The sequence below is a fragment of the Myotis yumanensis genome, unplaced genomic scaffold (assembly GCF_028538775.1).
Source record: "Myotis yumanensis isolate MYYU_CA2020_CCGP unplaced genomic scaffold, mMyoYum1.0.hap1 SCAF_7, whole genome shotgun sequence".
NCBI lineage: Eukaryota > Metazoa > Chordata > Mammalia > Chiroptera > Vespertilionidae > Myotis > Myotis yumanensis.
This window is the reverse complement of record NW_027223758.1, coordinates 75,530,018-75,545,484: the sequence shown is the minus strand read 5'-3', so window position 1 is coordinate 75,545,484 and position 15,467 is coordinate 75,530,018. Positions and strand designations below refer to the sequence as shown.

The 15,467-nt window shown below is 53.3% G+C and overlaps 1 protein-coding gene across 49 annotated transcripts in view; it reads left to right on the top strand.

Moving 5' to 3' along the window:
- CELF4 (CUGBP Elav-like family member 4) overlaps positions 1-15,467 on the top strand; it is a 274,994-nt gene that overhangs the window by 76,242 nt on the left and 183,285 nt on the right. For 48 of the 49 annotated variants that reach the window (XM_070421054.1, XM_070421029.1, XM_070421070.1 and 45 more), the window contains exon 2: positions 422-504. In XM_070421054.1, coding sequence (XP_070277155.1) covers positions 422-504 — 83 coding nt within the window. Of the gene's footprint in view, positions 1-213; positions 311-421; positions 505-15,467 lie in introns of those variants that run through there. The other variant, XM_070421067.1, reaches the window with a different exon arrangement.

Genomic DNA, 15,467 nt, shown 5'->3' with positions numbered 1-15,467 from the left:
GAAAGCTGCCCTTGGGAGGTACTGGGGCTGGAGCTGAAACAGACAGAACAGCGCCCAGAGGAACAGATGAAGGGAGGGAGGCAGAGAGGTCTGAAGGGAGAGGGCAGAGGCCCCCGAGGTGCCAGGGAATGGGGACAGGAAGAGACTATGGGGAGAGGGGGCGTGGAGGGGAAGATGCAGGGTGGGGAGATTTTGCCGAGGGAGGGAAACAGAACAGTAACCACGCGAGGGACGAGAGGCAGGCAGGCAGGCAGGCACACGGAGAGGCAGGAAGGCTCGAGAGGAGCGCACGGGAGAGAAAGCGAGCGAGGTGGGGAGAAGGACCCAGCGCAGGGAGGGGCTGAGACGGAGGGCGGCGGGCGGGCGCGGCGGCGGCGGCCCGAGCGCCCACTGACCCTCTCGCCGCTTGCTTCCCTCGCAGGCTGCGCCTTCCTCACCTACTGCGAGCGTGAGTCAGCGCTGAAGGCCCAGAGCGCGCTGCACGAGCAGAAGACCCTGCCCGGGGTAAGTGTCGTCCGCGAGCGCGAGCGACGGGCGCGCCGACAGGGGGCGACTTCGGGAGGCCGGGCTGCGCAGCGGCCAGCCGGCCGCGGGAGGATCGCGGTCCCGGTGGGCGCCTCCGCTCCATCCCCAGCTCGCGCCCCCCCTCGCCCCCTAGTGCAGCGAGGCGACCTGGCCAGGTGGCCCCCGCACCCGTCGTCCAGGTCCCTCGGAATCCCGGGAAGGGGCGCCTTTTACCGCCACCACGAATCTCGGGCGGGGCTCCTCCCCTGCTGAGCGGGTCTCCACGCCCCCCCCCCCCCCCCCCCCGCCCCTGCACCTCCCGTGTCGGCAGCCCGAGGCAGGCACGCCCGCCGGGTGTCTGGCCCCCGGAGTGGCCTCCAGCCCGTCCCACGGGGGGCCCCGGTGCGGTGCCGCCAGAGCACCAGCCAATCTACGTCGGATGCGGGCTGTACCCAGGGTGGGGTTCGGGGCGAGAGGGGAGGGGGCGCCTCCCCATCCAGGCTTGGCGCCGGAGTGAGATCACCGTGTTTATTGAAGGAGCCAGCCCTGGTCTTTGATAAACTATCGCGCCTCAGCCCTGGTTTATTCCTCCTGTGGGGGGGGTGGGGTGGGGTGGGGGAATTATTTATGTCCCCCCTAACTGGGTGTGATATCAGCCGTGGCTATTACTGAGGCTAGTTCATCACCATAAAATAAGCGTTTCTCAGGTCAGGGGTCTGCGTGGTGTCTCCTGTGGGTTCAGAGAGACTGGGGGCGGGGAGGGAGATTCTGGAGCTGAGATATACAGCTCATGGAGTATGTAAAGATACATGGAAAGATAGGAGTGTTTGTGGGCATCATTTGATCAAATATACCGGGTTCAAGCTGTATTATGCAATGGGCACTGCGGGGAAGCACGTGTGTTCTATACGTGTGCTCACTAATGTTTACATATGCATGTTTACAATCTTACCCAGCCAGCAGTATGTAAACACACGTTGCCATTCCGGCCCCACAGCAGGAAAGGTTAACCAGGGAGACGGGAGAGAAAAGCAACCCCGGTGGGGGCAGCCTTTCCTTTGTATCAGAGCTCCTGCTTTACCCGGTTAGGGGTGGGGAGGGCCTTCCTTCCGTTAAGACAGCCTTTGGATTGTATTTTTGTACTTGTGATTGCACAGCTCGGGACTGAATCATCTTAATAACATACCCCCGGATGCAAATGTATGGAAATCGTGTCCCGCACGGGTTTTTATGTGGAGCCCAGCTCTGGCACGGTGGCCGTTCCCCGGTTGGTTTTTAGTGGCGCGGCTACATGCACATATATTATAGTAATTACTTTCTGGGTGCCCTCTGTAACATGGCAGGAATAAGCGCCACGTCGCCCCATGTTATGTGTGAGGCACAAAGCCACGGGGTAAGATAATCAAAGGCTCCTGAGAACGGTTTGTGCTGATTAATAAACTGTTTATGGTACTTTGTGTCGGGGGGAGATTGTGACATATTTTAGAGCCACCCATATGGAATAGAAAATACCACATTGTTATAGGAGGCCCTTCATCAGCTTGAGAGAGATTGCTGGGGAGTTTCGTGATGGCTGAAAGCCTGGTAGATGGGGAAACAGAAAGAGGAAGTGGGAGGGGGAGGTTTAGGATTTTTGAAGAGGGAGAGGCCCAGGTCGGGGAATTTCAGTAGCAAATGTGGATTGTTCTGGATCTAGCATTAACTTGTAGTTGTTTATTTTACATATAAGAGAATAGCTAAATGATGGAGTGTATTAGTTCTTTAATAATTTATAGAAATACTTTGATGTTGCAGTAATTACATTAAAGGTCACATATCAAAGGTAATTTGGTTGAGCAGCTGTGATGGTTTCTCAGAAGCAATCAATACCACTGTCCGTGGTGCTGATTTCACTAAGGGGCCTGCCAGATTAAAGAAGGCTTATTACCAGGCAGAAAGGCCCAGGGGAAATCAGGAGCACATTGGAGCGACGCGCCGGCCCCCCTTCCACCGATAATTAACACTGTTCCCCATAATCTGTGCTAATCCTTCATACTGGGAGATCCAGTGGCATTTTTCTGAAATCACAAAGACGAGTTGGGCAAGTTTTGAAGAAAGGACAGAAAGAAAATGTGAATGTATTTGGGGAGGTGGGAGGGCTGAGGAGAGAGTCCAACCGCAGAGCTAAAACAGAGCCTAGAGTCTCCTTGAGGTGCCTGGAATGCTGGCCTTTCTTCAAAGGCCTCACAGGGAGACTCATGGCCTCAAAGACCTCATCACAATTCTCAGGGCTGGCACAGCCCACAGGGGGAGAGGCCAGGAGGAAAGACAGGATTGCAGCTCAAACTTCCCAGGGCACATAGTCCCTGTACAAACTCACATGGAGGCAAATGAAAATAAAATGACCAAAAAAAATTATGCTTTAAGGTGGAGCCATTTGGATTCCAGAAAGCAGAGCTGGTGTTATTATTGTTGGTTGGTTCTCTCCTTTAAAATCAGAGAATGTGTGCCACTAGCAAATGCAGGGACAGGACCAAGCAAAATACCCTCGCCCAAAGAAATAATGGGTGTCCCTGTCAGCTGGAGCTGGGGCAGAAAGAGACCTCTTCTGGGCTGTGGTGACCACGGTAGGTGCCCCAGTGAGCTCACTCTATGTCTGACTGAAGAGAAAGAAATGGAAAAAAAGAACCTGGAAAACTGGTAACCTCAGCAATTTAGGCACTTTTCCAGACTTCAAAATCTATTAAAGTCAATCCATTAAAACCAGCCCTCCACTTTCTCACTGAGAAGACAAGGAGGGGAGAAGGTAATGCAGGCAGCCCATTCTGTTTCTTTCCCAGCAAGTTACAGAGCTAGCATCCTATTGGCAGCAGGGAAAACAACCCCATTGTTGTCATGCACAGACACACAACCACAACCAAAACAATAACAAAGACAGAACTAGAGGCACCCCTCACATGTGTTCTTATTTGGGGACGGAGAGGAGCTGACGTCTCTCTTGGGATCAGTGGGAGCTCAGAAACCAGACCACAGTGTCTGTTCTTACAACTCAGAGATCAGCATACCTGACGTCATTATTCAGAACCAGCCTAACCAAAGGATGGCTGATGGAGCCATCCCTGGACCAGTGTCACAAATGGATTCTCACTTTTTGAGTTGCCATGACTTCAGGAGAATGAAATTACTAAACCACAGGCCCTCATCAGGCTCCTTGTGCTCAGTGTTTTCTGTCAGCATCTAGGCTGATTCCACTCTTCGTCTTTCTCTCTCCCTCACACTCTCCATCTCACTTTCCTGGCCCCCTGCCTCTCTCCAGCCCACCCTCTTCTATTCTCAATGTTTGTTCCACTATTTATGGGGCACAGTCAACATGGGGCAGTTTCTCAATCCATCAACAAGTATTTTCTCAGTGTGTGCTGAGCACTGTGCTTGGAGACCTGGCAGACACAGAGATTAGAAAAATGTATCCCACCCCTCTTAGAGATATCCAAGTTGCAGACAGAAGCCACACACAGAAGCGCGCACACACAGAGAGAGTGATATCAGATAGCACGTTGCTATAATATAGGTAGTGTGGACAATTGCTCAATAATAATAACATATTTATTAAGCACTTACTATCTGACAGGCATGATGCAAGCATGTTATCTCCATTATCTCATTTTATCATGATTATCCCTGTACATGAAGACACCCAGGAAGAGAGAGGTTCAACAATATGCCCAAGGTCACACAATTCATAAGTTGCCAAGCCAGACCCAATCCTAGATCCACTAGGAAAGCCCAGGATACCCACTTCTCTTTTCTAGGGCCACGGTTGCTTTAGAGAGGACACAGATGACTATCGGGTGCAGGAGTTCCCCAAAGGTTTTGTTCCGGATGTTGGATAGGTAGGCATAGAGAGTTGGGAGGAAGATGGGTATGTCAGGGGGGAACACTGTTCTGAGAACCAGCCTAGACACAAGGAACACATGACAGGTCAGAAGCTGTGAGCTGGGCAGATATCCGCTGAGAGCTGCCTGGGGCTTAGCATGCACAGGGAGCCTTTTGGAAGAATTCTGTTCCTTAAAAAGGTCCCTACTGCTCAGTCCCAGCTCCCCCTGCCTCTGGGACTTTGCAGGGAATTTCTTCCAGGAAGAGCTCATCTGTTTCCAAAGTTAGGAGTGTAGGGCCTCACGGGAGAAACTCTGATGAGAGAAAAGCAGGGGACATGGCCAGCGGTGGCCAGCACTCTGCTCCTCTGGCAGCAAAGGGCTCCTCACCAGGGCTGCTAGGGGAAGAGCTGGGTCCAGTTAGCAGGAGGCCTGGAAGCAGAGCCAAGAGGGAGCTGGCAGAGGAGAAGGGAGGAGAAGAAGCCGGCAGGGGGAGAGGGTGGGGAGAGTGGGAGCTGGATCTGCTTGGTAAACATTAAAGTTCCAATTCACTAGCTAAAGATTGGCTTCTGTGCCCTCACTCTGGCAACCTGAGAATACAAAGCAAACCTGCACGCTCCTCTGGGCCATCTCCCACCCCCACCCCCACCCCTGGCTCAGCCAAGTAGACATGCAGCATCGCTGCCATCACACCTCCTGACTCATGTCACTCCAACTCAAGGCGGGTCATTTCCATGGAAATTCAATGTGACCTTCTTTGAGTTTACCAGGAAAGATGGGAAAATTATATATTTTTTAAGTTCAATTGAATTTCTGGCATCATTGTGTCAGGATGGTCTCCTGTCTTTTGCCCTCTTCCTCTCACTTTCATTTTCCTGAGTCCCATTTTGTCTTCCTTTCTTTGTCTTTTTTTCCTCTTTTTTCTCCCTTCTTGTCATTTTTTCTTCTGCTTTTCCCCTCTCCTTTCTACCTTTTCTCCTTTTCATTTGCCTTTCCTGTCTCCTCTCTTCCTCCTTCCTTCCCACCTTCCCTCTCTCTTCTTCTGCCCACTCCACCTCTAATTGGGTCCCCACAGGGACTCTAGGGGGACCCCCACCAGCTATCCCGGGGCTTCCCTGATGAAGCCCATCTCCTCCCTGACAGCCCTGCCACGAAAGGATCCATCTAATTTTATGTACAACTTGTAAAGATGAATGATAAGTAGAAAGGATGCAGGCAAGAACAAGATGAATAAATTATAAAGGGCAGATGATGACAAGACAGGGGTCCCCAGAGACAGTGATATGATAACAGAAACTAAAGACGAATTTATGATGGATGTAGTTAGCATGTACGGAAGCCGTTAATTCTTCGGGATAGTTTTACAACTTCTAGTGATTGGCACAATCAAAGTGTTTTATTTGAGGGATGTGATGTATTTCCACTCATCTGTCCTGTAGACACAGAGCTAGGTTTTGATTCTGTGTGGTGAGTCTGGGCCCCATCAGCTCGTGCATCTTCTCTCCCAGCTCCTGCCACCTGCTGAGTTTCTGCATCAGAAGGTGGAGTTGTGCAAACCAGTTTCACCTCCAGCCACCTGGCCCTGCTGCTTTTCTTCTCACTGAGTGTATTAGTCTGGGGGCTGCTGTAACCAAGGACCAGAAACCAGGCCGGGGGGGGGGGGGGGGGGAGCTTATATAACAAGAATGTATTGTCTCACAGTTCTCAGGTTAAAAGTCCAAGATCAAGGTGTTGGCAAGGTTGGTTCCTCCTGAGGGCTGTGAGGGAGAATCTGACTCAATCCTGTCTTCATGTCTGGTAGTCTCGGGGGTTCCTTGGCTCATAAGTGGTGTTTTTATGTCTTCACATCATCTTCCCTGCGTGCGCGTCTGTCTCTGTGTCCAAATTTCCCATTTTGATAAGTTATTTGGGATTGGGGCCCACTCTAATGACGTCATCTTAATTTGATCATCTGCAAAGACCCTCTACCAGGGGTTAGGACTTCGACATCTTTTGGAAGGAAACACAATTGGACCGTAACACTGAGAAATGGGCAGCCCTACAGCTCTTCCATGGTGGGAAGAAAACCAGTTTTCAATGTTTGAGTTTCAAGGGTAGGGTGATGGGTAAGAAAGAGAGGTCCCACCAGCCCTTCCTCCACATCTCTCCCCTGGGGAAATGCTTCCTTTTTCCTCTCTCGGGGAAATAATTGACACAATCTTTCTTATTCCCCCATATTCCCTAAAGAGAAATATTCATCTGTCCTTTGAGGCCAGTGGACACATAGGCTCCATTTGGGGCACCCTCAGACCTTGCCTCTCCTCTTCCCTCACCTGCCCACACTGGCCCAGGTGGAAAGGTGTCCATATTTTTCAGGCAAGTGTCTCTCAACTCCCATAGGGACCATGGTGTCTTCTCTGTTGCCCTCCTGGCAGACCCTAGGCCTGGCCATGGCCTGTATTCAGTAAGACCCCCTAACGATTTGTCTGGAAGAACCAGAGAGTCTCTGTGTTCACAGCCGTCATATCTAACTTAGAGGAGATGAGAGGCCCTGTGAGATCATGGACAGAACTTGGCTGGGGGTCAGGGAACCTGGACGCCAGGTTCAGCTTGTCCCAAACAAGACAGGTGTCCTGGGCAAAACCCTCAGCTTGGAACCTCTCTGGGCCTTCATCTTCTACACTGTGAAAGGAGGCGGTGGCACAGATTGCCCTGGAGTCCCTTCGAGCTCTGACGTTCTTGAAAATTCTAAGAATAATAGACTTGGCATTACTCACATCACTTAAGATGACAGAGACATGAGGGGAGAGTGGGAGGGTGAGGAAGAGTGTTGCCTGCTCTCCACTTCCTGGCTCCATCTGTAACAAGCGCAATAGAGCACAGGTCACATATGTCTCTCCCCGATGCAGACCAGCCAGCCTGCCCGCCCCTGCGGATCTGCTCCGGGGCAGGGCCGCAGTGAAGGGCTGGACCCCGTGGCACAGCCACCCCTACTCCTCAGCCATAAGCCTTTTTCCCACCCTCTGCTCAAGTCTCTTTCTGAGGAAAGCAGGCAGGCATTTCACGACAGCCTTCAGCATTTGCCCTGGTGTGGTTTGGAACACCGTTGCCATCACCCAGATCAGCAGCAACCATTTTTATGGATCACCTGCCCCATGTAGAGTTCTTTCATGGGAGGCCGGGTGCCTGGCGTCAGACAAAGATGGGAAAGCCAGCCCCTTGCGGGAGGAGCTACAATCAGGTTTGGGAGGCGAGTGTGAAGACAGCTACGATCCAGAAATAGCTTTATGTTCTGCAAAATGGTAGTGATGGGAGTTCCCAGGAGTTCGGATGAGAGAGACTGTGACAAATTCAAGTGTCCTAGAGGAGCCCACAGCACCACGGTGGCTCCTGCCCCCAGACTCTCACCCCTCCAATGTGTTCTTCATAGGGTGGCCCAGATTATCATAAAGCTCTGACCACTAAGTCCCCTGCAGGCTTCCTGTCGCCCCTAAGAAGCAGCCGGGTAGCAGACTCCTCTCCTGGCCATAGGCCCTCCCAGACCCATGGAGCCTGCACATCACCTTCCCTCAAGTCCCTCTTTTTCACACCATTCCCTCTGCCTGGAGGTTTCAAGTCACCCTTGGAGGCCCAAATCCAACATTACTTCCTCTGTAAATACGCTCCGGCCCCCTCTGAAAGCTTTCCAATCCCCCGGGGCACCTGGCACAGCCCCTTGGTCCCATGCTGCCAGGTTAACTCTATGTTTCACCTTTCAGTAGCCCCGGACTTAGTGCTTCCCTGTGCCTGCTCCTGTGCCTGGAGCTGGTCAGAGCTAGAGGGCAGCGGGGGCATGGCTTCTCTTTCTGCTCATCGACCTCGCTGACTGCTGGCCTTGTCACCTCCCAGTGGCACTGGAGCAGGTCCATTCTCACGGCTCCTGTCCCATCCACATTCCCTCCAGGCCCCTCTGGAAAGTTGTCAGCTTAGTTCAGGCTGCAGGGTTATGTTTGGAAAGACGAGGTCTCACTCTGCGGTCTTGCTTGTAGGAAGGAAATGCTGTGTGGAAGGTGCTTGGGCAGTCGCCGCTGGCGCAGGTGTGTGTCTGGGTGGTGGGCGGTGACAGAAGTGAGGGGAGCTTTCCTGCACGTGTGATCAGCCAGAGGGGTGGACATGGCCCCGTGGGTCCAGGGGAGGCTCCTAAAGGGCCTGCTGACCTTTCGCCAGAACAGGAGGCTGGGAAGTGGAATGTGTGTGTGAGCTCCTGGTGCCAGATGGATGTGGGTTAGGACTGGAAGAGTTTCTTCTAGAGAGTGTGTGCAGGGCAAGCAGAGAGCCTAGGGCCAGTGTTGTCGGCCTGCGTCATTCCTGAATGGGGAGCTGCCATGTCCCATCAAAGATGGGCAACCGTGGGTGAAGATGTCAGAAAGTGGTATGGTTCTTTATTTTTCTGTTCTTTGTGAAAACAGTTGTAAAGAGAAAAGGTCTGGAGTCCGGGAGCATGTGGTCTCTCCGGCCCCAGCTCGCTGTGGCTCCCGTGTGTGCTTTGATCAAAGGCCTTTGTTGGCATTCTTGATGAGAGCAGCGTGGGGTGCCAGGCAGGGGGCTCCGTTCCTGGTGGCAAGTGAGCCTGGTGTGGCCAACTCTGTGTCCAGCAGAGAAGAGGTCAAATGATACCAACAAGCTAGATGATTTGTCCATGGAGGACACCAACCAGCTATGTGCCTTGAGACAAGCCACCTGACCTTTCTGGGCCTGTTTCTTCACTCGGTGGTGAAAATCTTATATGTGAAGCCCATATGTGCTGTGGTTGCTATAAATAACCCAGGTATTATTATGAGTGACAAAACAATGATGTGAGTGTGGATGGCCTCGGGTCCTTTGCCACAGTAAAATCTGGTGATTCCTCATTCATACATGAAATAATCACAGCACAATAGACACGTAAAATGATCAAGCGTGCAATTTGGACCATATGTCCCATTACATTTCAGAAGAGGGAGATGACTGTGAGCTGGAATGACCAGGGAGGGCTCCGTAGAGGGAAAACAGAGTCCAAAAGTGTGTAAAGGCGAGGAAATTGGAAAGGTCGTAAGTCTGAATTTTCCTCCTGGCGTTGGGGATGAGAACAGGGAGGATGCAGTTGGAGGATGAAGCAGGCCTTTCTCACACTGCTGCCCTGCAGAGCCTCCTGCCCCGCCCCGTGCAGCCAGCCTGCAGGCCTGAATCAACTCCTGGTAGATGAGTCACTGGCCTCCTGCTCACTCTGGGCGTGACTTCAGATCCGCAGCAATCCCTAGTTTCCCTCCTGCCTCCCACTGCCCACACACCACAGTCCTCTCAGAGTTTCAGGACTTAGCTCCAAGCCCACACGCCTTCCTCCGGGAAGCTCTCCCAGACTGCTCTAACCCACATCGGCAGCAGGTCTGCTCTGACTCCTGACTCCAGACTCCTGAGTGGGAGGGCAGTTAGCAGAAGCCTGTCTCTCTGGCCACATGGCAACTGCCATTCACTGAGTGTCCCTGTGGGCCAGACACATCACCGCTATTATCTCACCCGCCGGTCAAGGCAGCAGTGCGCAGGTGCTCTCAGGACACTGCCAGTGCCTTCCTGCGGAAGGGGACATGGGGGTAAAGGGACTTGCTCGAAGCCGCATGGCCAGGGAGAAGTCTGGCTCCAGGGCCCACGCTCCTTTCACTGGGAACCCACCCTGGGAATACCTGAGCTTCACAAGGTCAGGAATGGTGTCCCTTCCTCAGTGCCTGTCACCCCAAGGCTGAAACCAGGCTACCCCATGGGAGACACTGGTACAATTGCCGGGGGGCATGTGAGGCAGGGCAGTGGCCCAGCAGGTGTTCTGCATCAACAGCTCAGTCAGATTCCAGCCCCAGCTCTGCCTGGAGCCTTATCCTGTGCCCTTGGGAGGTCATGTCACCTCTCTGAACCCCATTTTCAGTAACTACCCTGTTAGTTAGAAATGCATTTGGCTGCAGCGGCTTCAACAAATACAGCTTTGCTTTTCTGCATATCTCATGACCACCCCCGCCCCCAACCTCTCCCTTCTCTAAAGACTCCCAGGGCCTCGAGACCAAACCCTCCACATTACCGGGCAGGTTCCAGCCCCAATTTCAGCCAACACAGCTCCACGGGGTCTGGGGTTGGTTGGACAGCATGACCGTGTCAGCCTCAGAGTCTCTTCCCTCATGGTTATAAAACGGCTGCCCCAGCTCCAGGCATTACATCCACAGTCAAGCAGAATAAGTCAAGCTTTTTACCAGGAATGCAAAAATTTTCTCACAGGCTCCTCCCCAGTAGACTTCTGTGCGTGTCTCATTGGCCAGAGCTGTGTGACATGGCTACTGTAGCTGTAAGGGAGGCTGGAAAAGGAGATATGTTGCCAAAGACGAGACATATCTGCCATGATCAAAACTATGCTATGGTTAGTGAAGGAGAAGAGGGGATAGACAATGGGTAGGAGCCAGTAGATTGTGCCCCACCAGCCTCTTGGAGAGGGGCAGGGGTCACAGAAGAGCAAGCTGGGCAGAGCAGCACCGCCCCCCCGCCCCCCCCCCCCCCCCCCCCCCCCCCACACACACACAGTGTTTGCCTTCAGCTCAGATCGTGACCGGAAGCTGGAGGCTGAGTCAGAAGGAGTAGTTTCACAAGGTGTTTCTTCAACTGCTCACTCAGCACATTTGTTCAACCACTGGCCAGGCTTCTCCCTCCATGGGATTCATAGCCGGGGAGGAAGATTTCAGCCCCTGGGTACCGTATGTTTATCATCTGTATCTTGACTTCTGTACCTCTGTATGTGGCTTACATGGTAAAGAATCAAAGACATCCATGGTCCTTTTCCTGCTCACGTTTCTGGGACCCACTGCAGTGGTGGGTGCACACCTTCTGAGAAGGGGCCCAGCCAGTTTCCAGGGCCAGCAACATTTATCTGAGGCTGAGGCAAGACACTGCTGGCCTGGGTACGGGTGTGAAGTGAGGTGTGTGTGCTCTGTGTCAAGCCCATCTGAGAAATGAGAATTGCCCTCGTAATAAGCTGCAGCTTGGCTGGACTGAGGGCGGGAAGGAAGAGGTCAGAGACAGCCCCGGGGCTGGCCCGGGCTCCCTTCTGCTCCCCAGGCCACCCTCCACCCCCTCGTGTCATGGACTGTCCCAGAGGTACTGAGTGAAGTGTCCAAGCAGAGTTTCAGTCACCTGGGTGGAGGGGCAGGGCCATGAGGCTAATTCCTACCGTGGACCCAGTCACTTCCAGGAGATGAGCCAAGATCCCATGATTTTATCCGTGTGTTACTGGTTTCTTCGAATGAAAGGCCCTACAGTACCCATCCCAGCCCTCAGCACCTTCGCCAAACCCAGTTGTCCCGCATTCCCAGCCTGACCCAGGAGAAGGTGCTCATGACCAGTCCCCCCACCAACCTCTCCCTTCTCTAAAGACCCCCAGGACCTCGAGACCAAACCCACCACACTACCAGGCAGGTTCCAGCTCTAATTTCAGCCAACCCAGCTCCACCCCTCTGAGCAAATCACTTCACTCCTCTGTGCCTCGGTTTCCTCATCTTGGCCCTGGGACACCAATAGTGCCTGTACCCAGGGCTGTTTGCACACGGCATGAGGTGTTGCACCCACGGCAGAGCACCCTGTGTCCACGTGGGAAATGGGTGACTGATGTCTCTCCCTGCCGCTGCTGTTGCTTCTGCCATTCCATCTCTCCCCAGAGGAGCGGCTTCCCGCCTGGCCCCTCTGATCTGCCCCAGGCCTGCCTGCCCTGGTCTGCAGGACAACAGACCTCAGGAGGCACAACACCAAGCCCCCCAGCTGCATGGCCAAGCCCGGGGGCTGGCCACATGGGGAGACCGACAAATCTGCTGAATGGAAGCCAAGCGTGGGTTTGGCAGGAACATCCCCGAGGCCGCTGGCCTTCTCCCTGCCAGGCCTGGTGGTGCTAAAAGAGGGTGGTTTGAGATGGCCACGTCATCCCCCCAGGAGAGGTGGTAGCTAAGTCGGTCCTAATGGTTTGCACATTCCCCGCATGAGGCTCAAATATCTCCCTCTCCACTTCATGTTCGCCGACCCCACTCCTGGAAGCTGGGGGAGGGGAGTCAGGACATCTACAACTCTAACCCACGAGAGCAGCAGCTGAGTCACGGCCTGGCACCCACGCAACCAAAGACAGTCCAGGGGCCCTTCGTGGCAGGGCGACCCAGGGATCGGAAATAAATATGCATTCGGCCTCTCCCTGCAGCCCCGACAGCTGGCAGCCAACAGCTGGGCCCGCTCAGAGCCTGAGAGGAGGTTTTTAATTCAATCCATAAGTGTTTCCTGAGCCCCCACCAGCATCACGGCCCGTGCAGGGTGCTGGCTGGCAGGTGGAAGCCAGGAGAGGCCAGGACCCTGCCGCCCTCGGGGCTCTCCCTCCTGCAGAGAAGAAAAGATGTACATGCCAAGCAATTAGAGGACAATGGATTGAGACTTTGGACTAAAATCTAGAGGCCTGAGTGGTCTGGGAGCACATGCAGCCCGGCAGTATTTACCGCGTTCCTTCCATGAGTGCTCCACGCTGGGAGCTGGGAGCACTGCCCTCAGAAGGACGGGCAGGGTGTGGGTGGGTGGAGAGGGGCTGGAGGCAGCATCCCAGTGAGGTGACACCATTCGAAAAGGAGGGGACGGAGCAAGGTTGTGAGGGAGAAAACTGCAGAGGTTGGGGTCTAAAGTTAGAGGAGATTTCAGACTCCAATGGGAAGACCTTGAATATCCCACTGAGCTATTTGGCCTCTTTGCTTTGGGTACCTGGGAGCCATTGAAGCATCCTTCCTGAGTCAGAGAGCGACAGCCTGCATTTGTAAGCAGCGTGGAGTAGACGGGGAAGGGCTGTGTAGCCCCAGTAAAAGCTGGTGTGGGGACATGGGGAGCGTGGGGAGCCTCCCTGAGTCTCCTCTCACCTGGCAGCCTCAGTGGCTGGCAGAGGTTACTCACTATTGGAAGGCCTGCGGAGGACGGTTCAGGGGGAAATTGGCTGCCTCTGGGCCTGCAGCTAGTGAGGGGAACTTGGCATCCCCCTCCCCCAGCTACTTGGAGGACTAGGCCCACCCAGAGGAGAATGCGGGCAGGTTCCTAAACCACCTGACTGCGCCTGAGACATTCCAAGGCATTCAGGTTTGTAACCCATGCAAAGGAAGATAGAGGTTCTCTCTCTCTTCCTCCCCCTCTCCCTCTCTCTCCCCCAAACACACACGAAAACAGAATGTGGCCTGGGAATCTATATGTCCCAGCTCCTGGGTGATTTCAGTGCTCCCCCTCTCCAGGACCCCAAACACCCCCACTCTGTCCAGTGATATCAGGAAACCCTGATTCCTTCCTTTGACTAGAGGAGTTTGATCCACAAATGACACTCCCCTCTGCCATTATGTCTTCCTCCTGAGGCCAGAGAACCTCAGAAGTTAGAGTGAGGCGGGGCCTTCCCATCCCCTGCTCTGCACCCCTGGTTTTGCAAGGGAGACACCGAAGCCCAAAGCGGGCACAGCCTGCAAAAGTGGGTAGCAGCTCTGCCAAGATGCCACATCCCGTCCTTTCTCATTTGCGACACGGCCTTTATCTGAACGAAGCTCCGTGGCTGAGAAATCTCGTTCAGAGAACTGGGGAGGACACCATTTCCATTAGCATCCATATTATGGGGTGTGCTCAGTGCCGTTTTATTATTTTTGAGTAGACAATTCAATGGCGCTTCCAAGTTAATGTCCTGCCAAGCTGCCTTAATGAAGGGATGCGAAGCACGTGTAGTGAGCACAGTGACGGGGCGGCTGGTGAGCCGCTTGCAAACGCCGCCTTCTCTTAGGTCGGCAGCGCATTCCTCCAGACAGGAATGTTGTCCGCACTGTTTATTTGCTGACCAAAACTGTTTGCGCCATGGATTTTGCAAAGCCTGATGTCTCCTAAAGTCCAAATTACCTTTGCTTCTTACTTGGTGGGTTTGAAATTTACAAAGACTTTAACCAACTCCTTAAGTTGTGAGCTTTTCACAGATGGAAGAGACTTGCAGTTGGTCACAGCCCTTCCATGAAGCCTCCCTCGATGGAATTCTCTAACTCAGGGGTTCTCAACCTTCCTAATGCCGAGACCCTTTAATACAGTTCCTCATGTTGTGGTGACCCCCAATTTCATTGTTACAAATTGAACATAATTAAAGCATAGTGATTAATCACAAAAACAATATGTAATTATATATGTTTTCTGATGGTCTTAGGCGACCCCTGTGAAAGGGTCTTTCGACCCCCAAAGGGGTCGCGACCCACAGGTTGAGAACCACTGCATCCACAGGGTTTCACTGGGATGTGGTGGCTGAGGAGGCTGGATCCCACTGACACCCCTCACTCCTCTCCGACCTCCTACAGCTTTGCATTGCTTCATGTGCTTCAGCCTGTACCCTGCCTAGGGTGCCTCAAACACTCCCAACTTCTGTGAGATCCCAGGCAAGAACCCCTGCCATCACCCATCGGTCCAGGGAGGCAAACCCCCCATCGGCTGCTGTGTGAGCCCCCCATGCTCCTGCCTTAGGTTCTGGGAAGACAGTGTGTGCCATCTTCCTCGGTTCTTATTAAACGATTTATCTGGGGGAACTTAATATTTTCTTTTAGGATAAACTGAGCTAATGCAATGTGCTTGTTTTAATTCATGAGGTTAACTGATCTCATTATCTGTGGCGTTCAGTTAAATCCTTGTGCCTGGGCCGGCTGCAGGTGTGGGCTTTGAATCCTACCAACAGGAAATCTCTTAAAACGGGCTGATCTAATGCAGCAGGTCTGCTGGAATGAGGGATTTTCTAATAATGCATGAATTTATTAATAGCCAAAGATAAATAGAGGCTGTATTTACATTAAACACATGCACAAGGAACAACGGTTAGCTGCTTCCCCACCTCCTCAACACACGTCCCAGTCGGTGCTACTCAGGTGGAGTCCCAAGCAGCCCTGCAGCCCCTGAGTCTATAAGCAGATCCCCTACAATCTGACATGAGGGGGAGTGGGCCTGGCAGGGGTGAAAGACCTGGAGTTGGTGGACTCCTGAGGAAGGAGCCAGGGATGTCGCTCAGGTCCCTAAAGCTGGTGGTGTCTGTTGGGAGTTGAACAGGTTCTTCCCCGAAGGAAG